The sequence below is a fragment of the Sander lucioperca genome, chromosome 4 (genome assembly GCF_008315115.2).
Source record: "Sander lucioperca isolate FBNREF2018 chromosome 4, SLUC_FBN_1.2, whole genome shotgun sequence".
In the NCBI taxonomy this organism is placed as follows: Eukaryota; Metazoa; Chordata; class Actinopteri; order Perciformes; family Percidae; genus Sander; species Sander lucioperca.
Genome location: NC_050176.1, coordinates 21,593,271 through 21,613,617, shown reverse-complemented (window position 1 = coordinate 21,613,617; position 20,347 = coordinate 21,593,271). Strand labels below are relative to the sequence as shown.

The 20,347-nt window shown below is 39.8% G+C and overlaps 3 protein-coding genes across 5 annotated transcripts in view; 1 reads left to right on the top strand and 2 right to left on the bottom strand.

Moving 5' to 3' along the window:
* Positions 1–5,753, bottom strand: part of wipf2a (WAS/WASL interacting protein family, member 2a) — a 33,495-nt gene extending 27,742 nt beyond the window's left edge. For both annotated transcript variants that reach the window (XM_036000464.1, XM_036000465.1), the window contains exon 1: positions 5,218–5,753. The gene's annotated coding sequence lies outside the window, so the exon portion shown is untranslated. The remainder of the gene's footprint in view (positions 1–5,217) is intronic.
* Positions 5,754–7,458: 1,705 nt separating this feature from the next.
* Positions 7,459–8,279, top strand: mrpl21 (mitochondrial ribosomal protein L21). The gene has a single exon (XM_031299889.2). It carries the CDS (start codon positions 7,510–7,512, stop codon positions 8,092–8,094), a length of 585 nt encoding a protein of 194 aa, XP_031155749.1. The 5' UTR covers positions 7,459–7,509; the 3' UTR covers positions 8,095–8,279.
* A 4,838-nt stretch (positions 8,280–13,117) lies between these two features.
* c4h6orf120 (chromosome 4 C6orf120 homolog) lies at positions 13,118–19,714 on the bottom strand. 2 transcript variants are annotated; one of them, XM_031299892.2, is made up of 2 exons: positions 19,599–19,714; positions 13,118–15,212 (listed from the first exon to the last, which is right to left on the bottom strand). In XM_031299892.2, exon 2 carries the CDS (start codon positions 15,131–15,133, stop codon positions 14,570–14,572), a length of 564 nt encoding a protein of 187 aa, XP_031155752.1. In that variant the 5' UTR covers positions 15,134–15,212; positions 19,599–19,714; the 3' UTR covers positions 13,118–14,569. The 2 variants fall into 2 exon arrangements, with proteins under 2 accessions (XP_031155752.1, XP_031155751.1); XM_031299891.2 differs by having other exon boundaries at positions 13,118–15,182; positions 19,599–19,706.
* Between the last annotated feature and the right edge of the window lie 633 nt (positions 19,715–20,347).

Genomic DNA, 20,347 nt, shown 5'->3' with positions numbered 1-20,347 from the left:
CACCTTTAATTAGCAGTCGTTTAAAAACACATTTAAGGGACATTTACGGGAATTGATCGGTCTAAAAAAAGTTTCCATCACTAGGGCTGCTCCCTCTTAGGGCCCTGACACACCAACCAGACGGGCCGACCGTCGGCAGAAAAGCCAGTTAGGACTGATCAGTCGGGTCCCGAGGTCCAAAAAGTGCCTCAGAACACACTGAGGCGACGCCGACTTGAGCGTACGCTCTGCACGTGCGAGAAACGTAATACGTCTCCATACCAGCAGGCGGCGCTGCTCTGTATTGTTTCCATTAAGTCTGATTATTTCCCAGAAAATGAAAACCGGCAGCTGATTGGACGAACGCGTCACGTGGGTCTTTTTTCTCCGGAAATTCCAAGGGGGTAAGCTTCGCTTCAAAGCTCGAATCTCCTATGGCGCCATTTTGATGCTACAAAGCGATCACCCCCCGTTAGCATCCCATTGACTGCCATTCATTTTGACGTCACTTTGACAGAGAATAACTTTACATCTGAAGAGTTTAAAGACTTTATTGTCCATTGTTTATTTCTAAAGAAACACAACAATGTATAAAAGGCTCCATTACCTTGTATCTCATGTTATGGCTCCGTAGCAGACGTTTTTATAAAAATAGGCTAACGATTGGGTCATAACCACGAGACTTACTGTCGCATAGTAGAGGAATTACCGTATAGTACAGGAGAAGTTCGCAGGCAGTTTGGGCTTACATTAGCTGTTTAAGTTTAATTACTTGTGTCTATGTTATCTCCTTACATATACCTACGCTCTCCGTCTCTGCTAGATTGGGAATGATTGAGATTTCTCTTGGCACAGCTACCAGAAGACTTCCAACTTTCAGACAGGTTGCTCACGTCACATTTACGTCGTCTCTCTCAGTTGGAGGCTGCGCAGTAACGCTCAGCCATCACCGGAAAAGTGCTTCTAAAGGCCTTCACTGGTCTCCGTCCAGAGCAACGGGATCTGTTGGTCCATTCTTATATACAGTCTATGGGAAATTCACAGCCAGACTGTCATGGCGGCTCGTTCATACGATCTCATATTGGACTAAAATAGTTCACCGAAACGTGTTTCTGAAAACATTTTAAGCGAGAAATAGGCCGTGCAGTTGCTGAATCTGTCTTCATTTCAGATCAACAAAGGTCAGTTTAAAAGATTTTCGTCAGATTTTGAGAGGCTCATCCGCTCCCCATTTCCGGGTGAGTCCCGACTGCCCTGTCTCCGACTGAACATGTCGGGTCGGCCCAAATGAAGGCCGACGGCTCCTCGGACGGCCGACGGCACAGACACACCGAAGAGACTCGAGTCACGGACCTCGCCAGACGGCCCGACGCCCGATTATTGGGCTGGTGTGTCTTCTCTCTTAGTCGACTAATCGGTCGTTTTGGTCTTAGTCAACTTAGATTTCTTTAGTCGATTAGTCATGTTTTATGCTTTTTTCATGCTGAATGACTTATTTCCACGAAACGTACGAGCACATCTCTGGTAAACACAAGAATTAAAGTGGTGCTTTTGCATGACTCTTTGCAGAGAAACACAGATTTACAGATCTGTCGATTAAATCAACTAATCGATTAGTCGATACAATTGAATGCGTGTTAGTCGACTAAGAATTTCTTCAATCGAGCACAGCCCTATCCATCACAAGTTCCCAGTGTTTGTTGTGTCTGACCAAAAGTCCCCAAACCAAAAGATACTCCGTTTACTATAATAGACAAAACTTCTTATTTGAGAAACTTTGTAAATATTTTAATTATAAAAAAAGTGTTTAAGCAAAAATGCCAATTTAAAAGTTGTCGCAGATTCACTTTTTGTCCATTAGATGTAAAGATAGGGCAGCAACTAAAGATTATTTTCATCGTCGATTAAGCTATTGATTATTTTCTCAATTAATAGATTAGTTGTTTGGTCTATAAAATGTCAGAAAATGGTGAAATTATGGATCAGTGTTTCCCAAAAAGCCCAAGACAACGTCCTCAAATGTCTTGTTTTGTCCACAACCCAAATATATTCAGTTTACTGTCACAGAGGAGAGAAGAAACTAGAACAATATTCACATTTAACAAGCTGGAAACAGAGAATTTCTTTTTTTTTTTTAAATAACAAAATGACTCAAACCGATTAATCGATTATCAAACTAGTTGGCAATTAATTTAATAGTTGACAACTAATTCATTAATCTTTGTAGTTCCACTTAAAGCACCATAATCTAACTATTTTACCTTAAAATAACTGCTTCAAAATCATTTTTAAGCTACGCTAACTTGTAATAGTGAGAACGGAGCCTCTGTCCGTCCCACTGAGCGCTCCGATCGCCTGTTCTCGCATTAGCGGTCTTACGCTCTTAACGCTTTACGGCACTACCACTGATTTTGGTGAAACTGGGTCATATTTTAAGGAGAAAATGTTTTCTAGTTTTCCATCGTATGTTCCCTTGGCTGCTCCGCCTCGACGCTCCGTGACTTACAGAGTTTTCCCTGATGTTTACGCCGCTAGCACAGGCGCTTTGGGCCGCTGGGAGGCGAAGGTCTTCAGGTCTCCAGGGCGATGGTGTGTGTGTGGGGGGGGGGGACGCTGGCGTGGAGCGGCGGTGTCGTGCCTGAACCAGAGCTGAGCAAGCGGGCAGTGGAAGCGGGTTCAGCAGCCTCTACGGACAACAAGGCAGAGACGAAGACACCAAAGAGGACACGGAGGAAGCCAAGACGAGAAATGGAGAGAGCGGCCAAGCAAGAGCAATTCTCAGACGGGTTTTTAGTCGCCGGCGAGAGCTTTGCGAAATAAAAAGTCGTCAAGACAGACGTCGGGCTCGCCGTCTTGCTGGAACAGGTTACGTTTTGAAAATGCTCACAACTGAAAGTTGAAGCAGCATTTGACTTATTTAAGTTAAACCAAAAACAAGGTTGTTGTAGAAAGTGTGCTTATACTAAGAAAGGTGTAGCCAAAATATACCAAAATTCAAGTATTGTATTGCCACAGGTATTGAGAAGTTTTAAATAATATCCACCACTGTTCAGCATTTTAGCACTACACACGCAAAACATATTTCTTGTGCATCTATTAGGGCTGCAAAATAAATGTTTCCGTTATCATGATCGCCGTATCGACTTGAGCAATAAACACGAAAGGCTGCGACTAGGCCTGTCGCAATAAGCAATAAATCAATGAATCGCATGATAAATAAAAATTAGCTCGATCATTTTTAAATGGAAATTATTGCGGCCGGAAAAATTTCCATTTTATTTTTTTTATTTTTGATTGTTTTGTTCATTTATTGAGGATATTTAAAATGTCTTCCAGTTCCAGCGTTAAATATTATTTAGAACTAAAAGTGTATTGATCTTTGAAAAGGTGTACCTGCATTATTATGTCATTATCATTATATTAGATGAAAATGGTCTCAGAACGACAATATTATTTATCGCAATCATTTCTGTTTTTTTTTTTTTGTTATCTGCGACATATCGCCAAAGACGTTCCGAGGTTTTTTTTGCGTTAGTTGAAAGAAAATATCCGTAGAAAACTGCACTTTAAAAAAGGTAACGGTCACTTTTTTAGTGCTTAAATTTGTTCAATTAAAGAATGTTGGAACTGATTTCCTTTCGTTTGTTTTAAATTCAACAAGCAATTGGTTATATTTGAACAGAAAGGCAGAACTAAGTACACTTTAACATCCACTTATCGCCTAAGTAATATCGTTATCGCATATCATATACTTTCCTCATATCGTGCAGCCCTAATTATGTATTTACACAAACACACTAAGCCGACAGGTATACAACAGGCCCCCAACATTTGACCCACAGAACTTTTTCTTTTAGTTTTACTCTTACTTTGGTCATTTTTTGTAACGGAGATTTGATTCCCAGTTTGGGATTAATAAAGTCCATCTATCTATCTATCTATCTATCTATCTAATAAGCTGACTCAACCTTTCCATTCAACATCAAAAGGAAAATACGTTCCATAAGTAGGTCAGTTTTCTCACATCAACAGCGTGATGCCGCACAGGGAAATACAACTAGAGAGGGAGGGAAGGGAGGGAGGGGAGGGAGGGGAGGGCTGCATGAGGAAGTTGAATGCTTTTGTGGTTTAAAGAACTAGACTGAGCTAAAGGCCCGTGGCTGTGTGTGTGTGTGTGTGTGTGTGTGTGTTTCGAGGCTTTTTAGGGCACTTGCAGTCCAAGTAAAGCAATAACATATCCTGCTTTGTGTGCTCATCCACTTCCAGGACAGATTGTGCAATAACTTGTTTAACAGTGTAGCAAAGCACGCACCTATTTATAAAAAAAATATTAAAACTATGAATCATGTTGTTGAACAAATTCAGGGGGTTTTCTGCAAGACAAAAACATGCAAACCGAGTGACATGAAGCCAATGGTTGCATATAACTAAGTAGGCAGCTGTACTTTGAGGCAGCTGTACTTTGAAAGAGTATTCCCATTTTTTTTGCAGCTTTATGCTTTTACTTTGCTACATCTCAGATGTTAATAAAAATGTACTTTTTTACTGCACTGACGTTACATTTGTCTGACAGCTTTACTTAGATGTTTTTCATCCCCTTCCTGTCCAGTGAAAACCTCGTATCTCCAGATGTGTTGATGTTGAATTTTTGCGTTAACATGTTTCTTTATGTTCTTTATATTATCCTACATCTTAAGCTAAATAAAGTCTTTAAAAAGCCTCTTTGGATCAGCTGGAAAATGCATCTTCAGATTCGTCACAAAGCCAAAAACATGGCTGTTTTCCTGACACCGTTGAAAAGCTGACTTTTTATTGATATTAAAAATATTCATTGTGCAGTAAAATGTTCCCCTGTCAGTGTTTTCCTTCTTACATCTGATGTTTCTGGATTCATAATCCTGCTGCATTAATGTGTATGTTGCATTTCCCTGCTGTAGATGTTTAATGAGTACTTTAACTCGTCATACTTCACGTACATTAATGTCGCTGATTACATACTTTTACTCACGTACCGTTTTGAATGCAGGATTTTTACTTGTAGTGAAGTATTTTCACAGTGTGGTATAAGTACTTAAAGTAAAGGATCTGAGTACTTCTTCTATCACTGCATGGAGCTCAGTAAAACAGGATTTAATCAGGCCTGGGCAGGTTGTTTAGCCGCTCCCAGGTAAACTAAAGGAACACAGATACCTGGCACTAGCTTCAATTTAGGTGGAGTGAAGTTAGCTTGTTACTCACCCTGGTTCGAAGAACAGGACGTTTGCTAATAATAATAATCTATAGATAATAAAATATCTAAAGACAATAGTCTCGTCCTCCAAAACAACATGAATGGAAAGTGCCGCTGTGGCGAATCCTTCGTCGGTGCAGTAGGTTGGGAGGGTGCTGGCAAGTCCTGGTGATGTAACTTAACGCCACCAAAAAAAAAAAAAAACAGGTTAGCCGGCTAACGTTAGCTCGCTGTCGACGGTTAGTTACCAGCTCGGCTAGCGGCGGTTATACAGCGGAGCTAGCCGCAGTTAGCTTGTTAGCATCGAGCTGTTTACTTCCCAGCTGTCAGTGTCAGCGCAGTCCGGCTGCCTGTAAGTTATGTTGCAAGACTTCTTTGAGAAAACGAAGCGATTAAGAGTCACTTTTAATAGTTTCCAGGTAGCTACGGAAAACTTTACCCGCACTCCTGACTTGCGAGCAGTGCCATACTCGCCGTTGACACCGTTTTATCGGTGCCTTCTCGGAAACCCGGAAACGTACCGACACAAAATGGAGGCAGAGCTATTCTGCGCTGCGTTAAAGTGCTGTCGTAAATGTAAATATAAAATTTTTTTTAAAGGCTTTTATTGAAACCCAAACCTTTTTATACAAAACATGTTGTATTTATCTACAGTTAATGTAGTACAAAATAGACACAAAGTATGATTAAACCGGGTAGTGTAATCTGTAGCAAGGCATTATATTCTATACGATCATCATGTGTTTGTATAGCGTCGCTGTCCTGTGAAAACCACGTATCTCTAAAAAGTTTTAGAACTTTTCATGGTGTCAGAACAACAGCCCTGTTTTCAGCTTCGTGGCCATGCATTTTCCAGCTGATCCAAAAAAAAAAAACTTAATTTAGCTTAATAAAGAGGAGAATTCATCCTTCAGTTTATCACAAACATTCAACATCAACACATCTGGAGATACGTGGTTTTCACTGGACAGGAAGGGGATGAAAAACTGTCATCTGAAAAGTAACTACAGCTGTCAGACAAATGTAGTGGAGTAAAAACTACAATATTTACTTCTGAGATGTTGCGGAGTAAGTATAAAGTACCTCACCTTTTTGTACTTACCTAAAAAACAAATACAGCAATTGTGTAAATGCTGTTACTTTTCAGCACTGAATACTTGTTAATATAACGTGTAATTAACTATTTTACTTGTAAGTTATGGTGAACTTCAGACTGGTGACTCTGTAGCCTGTGTAAGGTATTTTGTAAGGTACATCTCTCCATTTGTGCATGAATAGGTCCTGAGCATGTGTGTGTGTATTTCAGGCCTGTGTGTAGTGATTTCTAACAAACAGAGTGTAAATTGTAATTTCCCCACTGGGGATCAATAAACAGTATACATTAAATTATAAATTATTAATTATTTAAAATAACAAAAGATCTTTGAAGACTTCTCATCTCTTGAGGAACATTACAGACAACATTGCCAGATGATTTAAGTTGATTACTTATTGTTATGAACTGAAACTGTAAGCTATAAATGTATGTGCACATTGTAAAAAAATACTCCCTGTATTGTTACTTAGATAGATAGATAGATAGATAGATAGATAGATAGATACTTTATTCATCCTGAGGGAAATTTTAGGCATCCAGTAGCTTAGACAATCATAACACAACAAACACACACACACACATCTCACATACATAAAAAAATACTCACAGAAATTTAAAGAGTTAACAATTTGTGAAGTGATTACAAAGGTCTGGTGTGGACTGACCATGTGATGCAATGACCATGATAAGGTGCTATGGTAGACTGTGTGCAATGGTGGTAGTGCAAAAGAGAACAGTGCAGGGATTGAACAGTGCAATAGCTTATTATTAAATATTAACTATGACTATGAAAAAGACAAGAATGTAAACATAATAGCATTGCTTGACAAACAAGAAAAGAAATGATATACTTTAAGAACAATAGGGAATAAGTTATAAGATGTAGATGCTATGACTACAGTCCAGATTGTGTAGCAGGGCTAATATAGCCTATAAGACAGCCAGGTGTAGGCCTACAGCCATAGACAGTATGCCTACAGCAGACAAAGTGGTATGATAGTAGGGGCTGAGAATACAAAATACTTGTTGTAATGAAACTGCGTTGATAATAAAGTTTTTAAAACAAAAAAACAAAACAAAAATCGTTGTCTGTAAATAAGTGTTTATTTTTTCCTATATGATATTGATTTGAAAGCAGAATAAAAGTCAGGTGACCAATTGAAATCACGCATGCGCAGTGCAGACTAAAGAATTTCCTGTCAAGATGGCGCTGAGCAGGGGAGCAGGACTGTGGAGGACATGCTGCAGGTTGTTACCCAAACAACCTCTCCTGTCCCCCGCTGCGGTCCGAACACAGAGCTCCGTGAGCGGGGACCCGGTGCCCCGGACCTCCCTGTCCCGGCCGCCGTGGCCGGAGCAGATGAGCTTGGTCCCGGAGGAAGAGGAGCGGAGCCGACACGCCGCGGTGGTGAGCACCGTGAACCAGCGGATCGACCGGCAGGACTTCGGCCGCCTGTTCGCCGTGGTGCACTTCGCCGGCCGCCAGTGGAAGGTCACCGGGGAGGACCTGATCCTGATCGAGAACCACATCGAGGCGGAGTGCGGGGAGCGGATCCGCCTGGAGAAGGTGCTGCTGGTCGGTGCGGAGGACTTCACCCTGCTGGGCAGGCCTCTGCTGGGGAAGGAGCTGGTCCGGGTCGAGGCCACCGTCTTAGAGAAGACCGAGTCCTGGCCCAAAGTCCACATGAGGTTCTGGAAGAGACACCGGTCCGAGCGCAAGAGGATCATCATCCAGCCGCAGACGGTGCTCCGGATCAACAGCATCGAGCTGGCCCCCAGACTCACATGAAGATAACTGGACTATTTCACACACACAGACTGTTTGTTTGTTTTTCAGTGAATATAAATATGTGACACAACTGTTCATGAGTTGCTGTAATGCAGCAACAAGCTGACTTTTTCCATAAAACTTGGCCCCACTTGTTGATTGGGTTTAAAATATGTAAATAATAAAGCTTCATCTTTTGCAGTTGACTTATTTATGTATTACTTTCTATGTATATTACATCATAATTTAATAGTTTATTGAATCTAAATATTTGACATTAAGGCTGTCAGACAAACGTGTAGTGGATTAAAAAGTATATTTCCTTCTGAGATGTAGTGGAGTACAAGTAGGCCTATTAAGAATAAAATGGAAAAGTTCAAGTACCTAGTACTCAAGTAACTAAACTGAAGTAGCTTACAGCACTAGAGTAAATGTACTTAGGTTACCTTCCACCACTTAATCTTAATCCAAGTAAACATGGTCTCAAATTCAGTCTTGTTTATAAATCTTAATGGGATTCCTTAGAAAACAGACCATTATACAAGATGATAAGTTAATTAATCAGTTGCCCTTTTGGAATGTAACTAAGTACATTTACTCAAGTGCTGTACTTAGGTACAATGTGGATGTACTTACTTGAGTATTTCCATTTTTTTAGGATTCTTTTTTGGCCATTTTTAGGCCTTTATTCGACAGGATAGCTGAAGACATGAAAGAGGGGGGAGAGAGAGAGAGAGAGAGAGAGAGAGGGAATGACATGCAGCAAATGACTGCAGGTCGGAGTCGAACCCGCGGCCCGCTAGGTTGAGGAGTAAACCTCTATATATGGGCGCCCTCTCTACCAACTGAGCAATCTGGGTGCCCGTATTTTCATTTCATGCAACTTATACTTCACCTCAGATGCAAATATTGTACTTTTTTTTATTTGGGGGCTGCAACTAACGTCTATTTCCCCAGTCAATTAAGATATTATTTTCTGGATGAATGGATTAGTTGTTTGGTCTCTAAAATGTCAGAAAATGGTGAAAAATGTGGATCAGTGTTTCCCAAAGTCCAAGATGACGTCCTCAAATGTCTTGTTTTGTCCACAACTCAAAGATATTCAGATTACTGTCACAGAGGAGAGAAGAAACTAGAACAATATTCACATTTCAGAAGTTGGAATCAGAGAATTATTGACTCAAACTGATTAATCGATTATCAAAATAGTTGATTAATTTAATAGTTGGCAACTAATTTTTTAACTAAATTTATCTTTGAAGCTCTAATGTATTTAATATCTTAAGTTACTCTGCAGATTCATATAATTAATGCAAAATATAAATTTATTAGCATTTTAGTGCTTGTTAACTCTTGTGTTGTCTTCGCATCGACCATGCAACCTTTTGTTTTTCTGGGTCAAAATTAAAAAATATATACAGTCATGTGAAAAAATTAGGACACCCATACTAAAGTTGACTAAAAAGAGGAAATTTTAGAAATTTTTCTCTTAATTCAATTTTTTAATTTTTTTGGAAATTGATCTTAATGCCTTAATTAAAAAAAATGAGGAAAAATCCGACCTTTAAGGACACCAATTTTGTTTGTGAATGAATAATTAACTGGCCTTTAAAAATAAACATCTGCCTCTATGGGAATTTAACATAGCGGTGTACTTACTTATGCCCCCTGTATTTTAAGGAAGAACATTTATTTATTTACGATACATTATTCATTCACAAAGAAAATGTATCGTGTCCTTAAAAGGTTGGATTTTTTTTTTATTCCTCTTTTTAGTCAACTTTAGCATGGGTGTCCTAATTTTTTCACGTCTGTGTGTGTGTGTATGTGTGTATATATATATATATATATATATATATATATATACATACACACACACACACACACACACACACACACACATATATACATATATATACACACATATATACACATACATATATACATACATACATATACATACACATATATATATGTATATATATATATATACACATATATATATATATATATATTTGTCGCTTTTCCCGATGTTTGTCACTTTTTTTCGATGCTTTTTTGATTTTTGCTGCAATTCTTTTGACGTTTTTGTTCTTTTCAACATTCTTTTATACATTTCTTTCTCCATATGCTATAAAATTGAATAAATCCCCCAAATTCAATAAAAGTAGTGAACTGATCATTTATTTTACTTGTGAAGCGCGTTTTATGGAATGGGAAATGGGTCCCTTTTGACCCGAGGACAACGGGAGGGTCAAGGAAGTGAAGAGCATTTTCCCCAAATGTGGAACAAAGATACATGAGACAAAATATTTTTAACAGTCTGCAAAACAACAGCTTTTTATTTTAGGAACCTGATTGAATCGTCTCTGGAAAACAGGGAAACTGCTCGGCTGTTCATCCGGCAGAAGACTGATCTCTCGAAGGCACTGTCGAACATTTCTGCTCAGTGGTCGCAAGTTTACTTGTAACTGAACTCCGAACGCAAGAGGTGATGTTTTTTGAAAATCAGGAGCTTGTCCAACAGGCAACAAAACAAAAACAAAGTGATTAAACTAAGTGAAATGTTGCTACTCATGTTAACAAGGTCGGTAGCAATATCTTAAAGGTGCTCTAAGCGATGTCGAGTGACGTCACTTCTTGTTGACGTTCGAAGTATTTTCAAACTAAACGGAGGCTAAGCTCGCCCCTCCCTCCTCCTCATCCCATCCCCCCAACCCCAAATCCTTCTTGTCGGTTATTGGCTGGAACACTGTTTGTTATGTTTGGTGGTGCAGGTTGGCCAGTTTGTTTTTGTTGCAGTTTGTGGAGCCTGGGCTGTCTACAGACACCACGTTTTTTTTACAGTGTGTTCAGGGGACAGACAGCTAGCAGATAGTGAGGAGATGTTTTTTTACAGTGTGTTCAGGGGACAGACAGCTAGCAGATAGTGAGGAGATGTTTGCTGTATGTGACAAAAAAAATGTTGTAGCCTAAAAAAAAAAACAACGCGTGACATCGCTTAGAGCACCTTTAATCAACCCAGATGTTCCCATTTGGAGTCTGAATTAAGGAACTACTCCTTTAAACAGTGAGGCGAGAATCATGACAGCACATTCAGCAGCTTCTCACCTTCACCGACTTCCCAATGAACTTTGTCTGCTCGCGAGGACACATTCCCATCATCCTTTTCCCTTTTTTTTTTACAACCTTTTCAGGCCTTCCTCTTTGTCCAATAAGGAAGAGGCAGCTATATTCATCCCAAGGGAAACCTGTCCTGTAGAAAAACCTCATGTTGATCTCAGAATGGCTGACAATGACTGTATTGCTACGTTTTTTTTTTTTCTTCTGTTTTTTTTAAACCCACACACATCCTGCGGGGTGTTGACATGCAGAGTTAAGACACGAGGTTTTCATTCATTCTCAGGCCGAGAGTTGAGTCGGCCACTACGGTCGTCCGTTTGATGCCGAGGTTACGTCTACACGGCTACGTTTTCATTTTTGAGCGGCGTTTTGAGACGCTCAAGACGATCTCAAGAGTTTTAGCACCGGCAGCAGAACTAATCTCCGTCCGTATTAACACGTCTGACATCACATATCACATGACCGTTCACACACACTGGGCGTGTGCGGGACTGTCGGCGTAAACAGGAAGCCGATCGTCTGACGTTACTCTGCGGTTAAAAATCATGGATGTATAAGTTGGAAAGACTTTTGCAGAGAGAACAATAATGCCTAGCCGATAAGACTGACTGACTGTTGGTCTCCGTTTGTGTCCGTCCAGACTGCAAAGCAACCAAAAGTCTCCGTTTTAGGAGCTCAGAAACATCGGAGTAATGTGGATGTGAGACGTAAAAATAGCAAAAATATATCAGTTTCTAAATCAAAACGTAGTAGTGTAGATGTAGCCTGAATTTGATGATAAAGTCAAGGATTACCAAGGATTGGTTAGGATTTTAAGTCCATCTTGTGACAACGCTCATATGCTTCTTGTACGTTGTGAGAGTTCCTCCTGTTCGTACTGGCCGTGAAGGGATCCCTTCGATCCACTCGGCAAAAATGTGTTTTAAATATATATTATATAAAAATAGGGATGCACCGAATCCAGGATTCGGCCGAATATTGGGCTTTTTGACGGGTTTCTGCCGAACCGTAGAATTGTTTTCCACCGAATCCTACGCTTGCACTACACTCGCTACGCTGGTCTGACGTAATGGCGGCGCCGTTGATTACCGGAAGGTGTTTACGTAGGTGGAGCGTTCAATGCAGTAGGCTGTGAGAAAGTGAAAATGGAACTGGTGAGCAGAAAAAGTGTTTGGCAGTACTTTCAGTCAAAAGAAGACCATTCAAGTCCAGCTACATGTTCAATTTGCAATGCCGATTAGTCTGGTGGTGGCGAGGACCCTAAACTATACACAACATCACCGCTGTTACAACATCTGGTATGAAACATCCGAAAGAATACGAGTTGTGCATGAAGGAATCTACAGACAGCAGCCAAAACGCAGCAACTTCAGGTACATTACATACATTAATGTGTTTACTGTGTTAATGGACTGAGGATGGGAGGAGGATTCGGCATTCGGTTTCGGCAGAATCTTAACCTGTGGATTCGGTATTCCCAAAAATCTGGATTCGGTGCATCACTAGTTTTAAAGCTTATCTGAGGCTTCTGCTGAATAAGTTAAGACAAACGAAGAGCGTATCTTTGTCCTGGTAGCTGCATGAGGTTTCTACCTGCCGTGTGGCGTCCTCGCAACAATCCGACGTGCGACTACTAAGCTGCCTCTCTGCCACACATCAGCAAGGAAACAAAAACACTGCGTTAGATATTAAAAATCACAGACCAACAGCTCAGCCTTTGGACCTGGAAATGATCAGATCTCAGCAAAATGATTGATGACGCAAAATTCACGTTTCAATGAAACTCAAAAGATTAATTCCCGGACAGGTTTGAATAAAGACAATCTACATTGGAAAGCCTCCGTTCCAAGTCTGGATTTTTTTAGTTATTTGTATTGTTATAAATGTCATTGTGTCTTTGAATTATGTGGGTTTTTTTCCGTTACATCTGGAAAAGAACCTAGAAGTTGGGATTTCACTTTGTTACAGAAATGCTAAACTTAGCTGTACAGCATTTAATAAGAACCTACCGGTCCTGTTTGCATCCATCAGACCTGCTGTTTGACTGTCCGTTAACATTTCTTTTCTCCGCTAAAAACCTCCTCACATCATTTAGGAGATCCTAAATTAACTGGATTTGTCTTTAAAGACCGAAGTCTTTGTCAAAAATGTGTCTAACCTGCTCTTTTTTTTTTTTCTGACAACAGACACCCCACGTTTACCGGTGATTTTGCCGGATGTGAGAAATTTGAACTCAAGATCTATCTTTCCATTCTTAAAGCCGCCTAAGATCCGCGGTGAAACCGCTCTGCGCCGGCTGTGCCGTTGTTTTCCTATATAGAGAGAGAGAGAGAGAGGTGGAGACAACTCGGAGGAAGAGCTACCCTCGGAGTGGCACACACGCTCAAAATTGCCGCGGAGCGTAGCGCTCAAAATTCAAAATTATTTCAACTTTGACCTCATTGCCGCTGATCTTTTTAAAAAGGTGCAACCAAAGCCAGAAGCCAGAAGCAACGACGACGTGAACCTGCGCTGCACTTTGCCTCCGTGCTCTGTGCCCTACCTCGCGGTTTTACCGCGGATCACGAGGAGGAGGCGGCTTCACGCAAGCTACTTCGGTCGCTTTCCGTGTGATCTTTAAAGAAGAGTGTCGGAAAGCGTGTACCTCGTCCTAGTTTATGCGATTTAAGAGTTCTCGAAGAGCGATCAGGGAAGCAGTGGGATCAGTCGGGACCAAGATATATGACGACAGGCTTTTTATCCGGCCTTTGAGACACACTTCTGCCTTTAGACGTAGTTCCTTTGAAGCATACTGATTTTAAGGACGTTATTCCCCATCAGAAAGGATCATTTCATGACCAGTATGGACAGGAGGAACAGTAACAGTAACGCTTTAAACTTAGGTAGAGCATGTGTGTGTGTGTGTGTGTTGTATTAAAGATAAACTTTAAAACTGCAGAAATATTCCCCTTTTGCCCTTTCGGTTGAACTGCAGTGCAATATAGAAATCAAAAATTTAGCCCAAATTTAGTGATCTGGCTTTCCACCGTAATTTTATGAGGACACCAAAACGACATTTGCTGAATCGGAGAGGCTCGTGTTCATTTACTCATCACCAAACATGCAGACTTTGTTAAAGGTTTTCTGATTAGTCAGGCTTCAATGGAAAAACTCAGTGTCAACTTCTTTTAAAAATCAAGTATGCATGTTTGATCATAAGGAAAGGCATTGCTAAAACGGCAGAATTCTCACTGGAGCGGTGCGACATTTTCTCGACCTCACAGAACGGGAGAAAATAATCTTCTCTGAAGGTTTCGAGGCCGACTGAGCCTACAGAAAAAGAGGAGGCCGAATCTCCTCGTAGTGTCACAGCAGCAACAAATGGGAACCATTTTCAAAACAAAATCTCCAGTATAATCTTCAAAAGTCCAATTAGAATTGTCCAAAAGATCGACTCCTCTTCCTGATAGTCGTCCTCCTCCTCGGTCGCCTGAGGGGATTTCTTCTTCTTATCTCCGTCTTTGAAAGTGTCCGAGCCCCTTTCGAACGGGTCATGGGGAACCGTCTGATCGTAAAACACCCGCATTTCAAACTCGCTCTCTTTGTGAGACGGATGGCCGTAAATGCCGATGCCCACGGGCCTCACCAAGTCCCCCGGGACCACCACCACATCCTGGCCGCAGGTGGCCGACTGCAGCTTGTAGGTGTCGAAGCTCGGCCGCAGGGTTTTGTCTGAAACGTAGAGGTCGGCGTCCCCCTTAAGGCTCTGCATGTGCAGGATGATCCTGCCGTCGTGGTTGAGGCGCAGGTAGCTGTAGTTCCCGGCCCCGATGTGGCCCTGAACCACGTGAAGCAGCGTCCACTCTTCGGGGATGCTGTCGTCCTCGGGGGGGCTCAGGAAGCCTCGGGCCTGGGACAGCAGCAGGGCGACGACCAGGGCGCTGCAGCTCAGCATCATGAAGGCATCGGTCAGTCAGTCAGTCAGCGCCTGGACGACACCAGACAGCCTGACAACACGAGCACACACAGACCGCAAGCTTTAGAAAACAACCAAACAAAGACTGAAAAGAAATTCAACTAAGGCTGGAATAGGGCTGCACGATATATCGACTCAATAGCGTTTTTGCAATATCACGTTGGGCAATATCAATATCGAAAATGTACTGAAAAGTAGTGTTTTTGGCGGCCTGTTTTAATATTAGTTTTAGTCTAGTCTTTGTGTCAAGCTGTCATTTTAGTTTTTATTAGTTTTAGTCACGTCCATACTCTTTTTAGTCTAGTCAAGTTTCAGTCGAGTCCTAGCATTTTAGTCTTATTTTAGTCAGAATTATACATGACTATTTTAGTCTAGTTTTAGTCGACGAAAATTGTATTTTATTCTTTTTTTAGTAAGGCAATTCTATAATATATAATCCAGTCAATACAGTATAAGTACCTAGTAGTACAGACAAAACCAAAATGTTGGCCAACAAGGGATGCTTAGTACACATGGAGTCAGTCAGGTAGTGCACACACACACACACACACACGATATTTAGTCATAATTGTAGTTGACGAAAGCGACATTACTGAAAAGTAAGCAATATTCCGTGTATTTTGTGAGATGCGCGTAGCGACGGCGAAAGAAGCGAGAAGCGTGAGGACAGAAAGAGAGAGCGTGAACTACGAAGCGTGTGTTTAAATAAACCCTTTTGATATACTATTAATCTATTTTGATGTGTTTTCATATATGTTTAAGAACATCGGAATGAATATCGAAATCGCAATATCACATTTTGTCAATATTGGGCAACCCTAGGCTGGAACTAGTGCCGGCGGTACGGAGAAAACCAAATCTCACGATACGTTTGACCAAACACATTGGTGGCGATATTGCGGCGATACTGTCAGGTTGACAATCTTGGTGCTTTCACATAATATTTACACAACAAGATTTTAGATGAATAAACACCCATAATGATACGATGATTAAGTGGGTAAAGACAATTAATAAGACAGCTAGAACAGTCTGTTGAGTTCAGAATATGACATCACTGTACTGTAACGCAGCCTTTAAAACTAAACAAAGACAACACTGATGTCATATCACGAGATCACGATATCCAAAATTGAAGACAATACTGCCTAAAACGCTGGTATCGGTATCGGGAAGTACTGGAGTTAATGCACCGATCCCATACCACGTAATAAAGCCCTAAAAAAAATCTACGTTAAAGTAGTTTATTTATGTTCTTTTTCCGTTATAACTGACTGTCAAACTGGAGAATGAAAGAAAGTTCTGGGGCGTTCGTTGTTTGTGTTTGTTCATGTTTCACAAAGAGTTTAACCTGAGCCAGACTGACAACAAAGATAGAAATCATATCACATCCATACAGAGATAGTAGTATACAGCTGTTATACATCATATCATCATACAGGGATAGTAGTATACAGCTGTTATACATCATATCATCTATACAGAGATAGTAGTATACAGCTGTTATACATCATATCATCATACAGGGATAGTAGTATACAGCTGTTATACATCATATCATCATACAGGGATAGTAGTATACAGCTGTTAAAACATAATAAAATATATGACACACTGGTATCTGATCAGTACTCGGCATCGGCCAAATATATATATATATATATATATATATATACAGGGTTCATACGCATTTTAACCAATACTTTTTGGCAAATTTCTATGACTATGTATTCCTGAAAATGTCAGTCGACATTATACAATAAGAATACAAATCTGTGTTAAAGTTTACCCTCAGAGGTTTAACAATAAAATGACAATTTAAGTGGTTCATAGTGGGAGTCGTAATATCGCGCCCCGAATATAACGCTGAGGTTAAAATGACGTGAAATACATTTATCAATCACATATTATTATGCTGTGTTAAAAAAAGAATTCCATGACTTTTCCAAAACTTTCTGGGTCTTTTTATGTTTCCAAAACCTTTTCCAGGCCTGGAATTTATAGGCCATAACTTTTCCAGGTTTTTTAAAGAAAATCTATGTTAAAGTAGTTTATTTATGTTGGTTTTCTGTTATAACTGACTGTCAAACTGGATAGTAAAAGAAAGTTCATGTTTCACAAAGAGTTTAACCTGAGCCAGACCGACAAAGATAGAAATCATATCACATCCATACAGGGATAGTAGTATACAGCTGTTATACATCATATCATCATACAGGGATAGTAGTATACAGCTGTTATACATCATATCATCCATACAGGGATAGTAGTATACAGCTGTTATACATCATATCATCATACAGGGATAGTAGTATACAGCTGTTATACATCATATCATCATACAGGGATAGTAGTATACAGCTGTTATACATCATATCATCATACAGGGATAGTAGTATACAGCTGTTATACATCATATCATCATACAGAGATAGTAGTATACAGCTGTTATACATCATATCATCTATACAGGGATAGTAGTATACAGTTGAAACATAATAAAATATAGGACACACTGGTATCGGATCAGTACTCGGAATAGGCCGATACGCAAGTTCAGGTATCGGAATCGGTATCGGGAAGCAAAAAATGGTATCGGACCATCTGTAGTTAATATAATATCGATGCATTAGCCCTAGCTGCACCTAATTATTTTCATAATTGATCCATCCGGTAATAGCTTTTTTGATTTATTAATTTGAATTATTCTGTTTATATGCAGATCACACTTCCTAGAGCCAAAGATGCTGCTTTAAAATGCTTATTTTCTCTGACCAACTGTCTAAAACTCAAAAATACTCCGTTAACAATGATGCTAATGTTCATATTTGAGGTTGTGTATTTTTTTTTTTTTGTTTTTATCATATTCTCTTGATAGACTAAATCATTTCTAGAGAAACATCAATGTTTGATCCCGTCGTTTGTTATTTTTGGATCCCCTTTAACCCTTGTGTGTCTTCCCGGCGACCAACTTTTTGTTTTTCTGGGTCAAAATTTTCTTTTTTTTTTTAAACATTTTGGTCGTCTTTTTCAACACTTGTAGCTTTTTTTTTCTACGTTTTTTCCCTCATTCTTTTTCTGACGTTTTTGAACTTTTTAGGACATTTTCGTGAATTTATTCAATGTTCTTTGACACAATTATTTTTTTTCAAATGCTATAAAATTGAATAAAACACCCAAATTCAATGTAAGTAGTGAACTGATAATTTATTTTACTTGTATAGAACCGTCCACGTTATTGTTCTTTGACAATTTGGTTGAAAGAAACCCAAATTTCTGACCCGAGGACAACAGGAGGGTTAAGCTGGTACCTTGGCGACAATTACTCTTCTACCCAACAAACCGCTGACCTGTGGACTTTTATTTGTAACATAGTATTTTCACAGTGTGGTATTAATACTTTAACTAAAATACAGGCCCTTAACACTACTTCTTCCACCAGCACCTGCTATAAAGTAAAACATGTTAATCTGAGCTGCCTCTCAGGCCAGTCTAAAAGAGACCACTGGCCCTCTGCAGAGCTAAAAATAAACAGCGCAGTCTCTGCCGGTGAGTCTGACCTTTGATACCACGGGGGAAAAAACGGTTGTCACGTCTTTCACAAACCTCACTTTCGCTTGAAAGTCCAGTTTCATGACTTTTGAACCACATACGCGTGAGATGTTTAATATTAAAACAATCCTGGTTTGTATAAACAACTATTAGTCCCAATAACTTGACGCTGTATTTGAGTTTAATGCTAACCTGCTAACGCCACACCTGCCAGCAGCTACAAGCTGTAAAGTATGGAAGTCCATTTCCGTCAATGTGATGCGAAAAATATCCTGTAATTCATCATGTTGGTGAGAAACTTTCTCAAAAATATAAAACACTCCAAACATTGATAAACTCTTAAAGATGACTTTGTACCTCAAAATGATGACTTAGTATCTCAAAATAGTTACATATCTCATGTATATTTTGAGATACTAGCTCATTATTTTGAGATACTACCTCATTACTTTGAGATACTAGCTCATTATGATGACTAACAGGATTTTTTTAATCACAATAGCGGAAATGGGCTTTCATAGCACGTTACACCCCAATGGATTAAATATATTAAATAAAAACCCCGGCAAAATACATGTTCCTGTAAATCAATATTTTGGGAATATAACGTTAACTGCGCTTAGCAGAAATACGGCTAGCCTGAGCTAACAGCAAGCTACTTACTTCTTTAGATAACTAGCTTCTTATCACAGTTCGGTTAGCTGATGTTGCTAACAAGGCTAACGCTGCTAACGTTGCTAACTAGCTCGTTCAGTTTGAGCTGTATCCGCTCACGTTTCCACGTTTCCAGGGAACGGACGCAGCCGAATCACTCCAAACTTGATTAATTAAGTTATGAATTGATTACTAAGCATGTATTAATTAGCAATTTAACACACCACTCCCGTTTACTTACACAGCTGTCATTTCCTAACAAGCATCTTCGCCCAGGTACAAACCAAAGTTCACTTCTTCACCTCCTTTTACTTTGACTCACCGACGCCCGAGAGCCGCTCGCCGCCGCCCCCTACCGGGGAAATATGGTTACTGCACCCAGCAGGATACATACACTGTATATATTATACAGTCTATGCTTAAACCTCAATGCGTTTTAAATTATTTTATAAATCTAACAGACTAGACTTAATGACCAACAAAATAATAAAGCAAGGATAAGGGAATATTGTGCAAACGTTTTAGGTCTTAAAGGACATTTTAGGCTATAGCTAAACATTATATGGTTTCATTTTTACAGAATATTAAAAAAAGTCTGTTTAGTTGACTCTGCATTCATTTCTGATGCTACATTTACTTAAGTAACGATCTGAGTACATCTTTTATCACTGCCCAGGGTTTTTTTTTTTTTTAACTTAAAAGGCCAACCCTCATAAGTATGGTTTAAAAATATTAACTAGATATAATCTAAACACAACCCAAAGACAGAAAGCCTAACTGGACTCAATCTGCAGTGGTTGACTAGACTAGAACACAATCCTGCTCCAAGCTTTCTTTATGTTAGCAATTTAATTTGTAATGGACACATTTGTTTAAAAATAGATGCACCATGTAAGCATAAAAAGCAATAAAAGTACACTTTTGCTTCATCGCAGGCCATGTAATCCCAATGTCCCGCTTCAGGTCCAGACAGGAACAGTTCTTGCATGT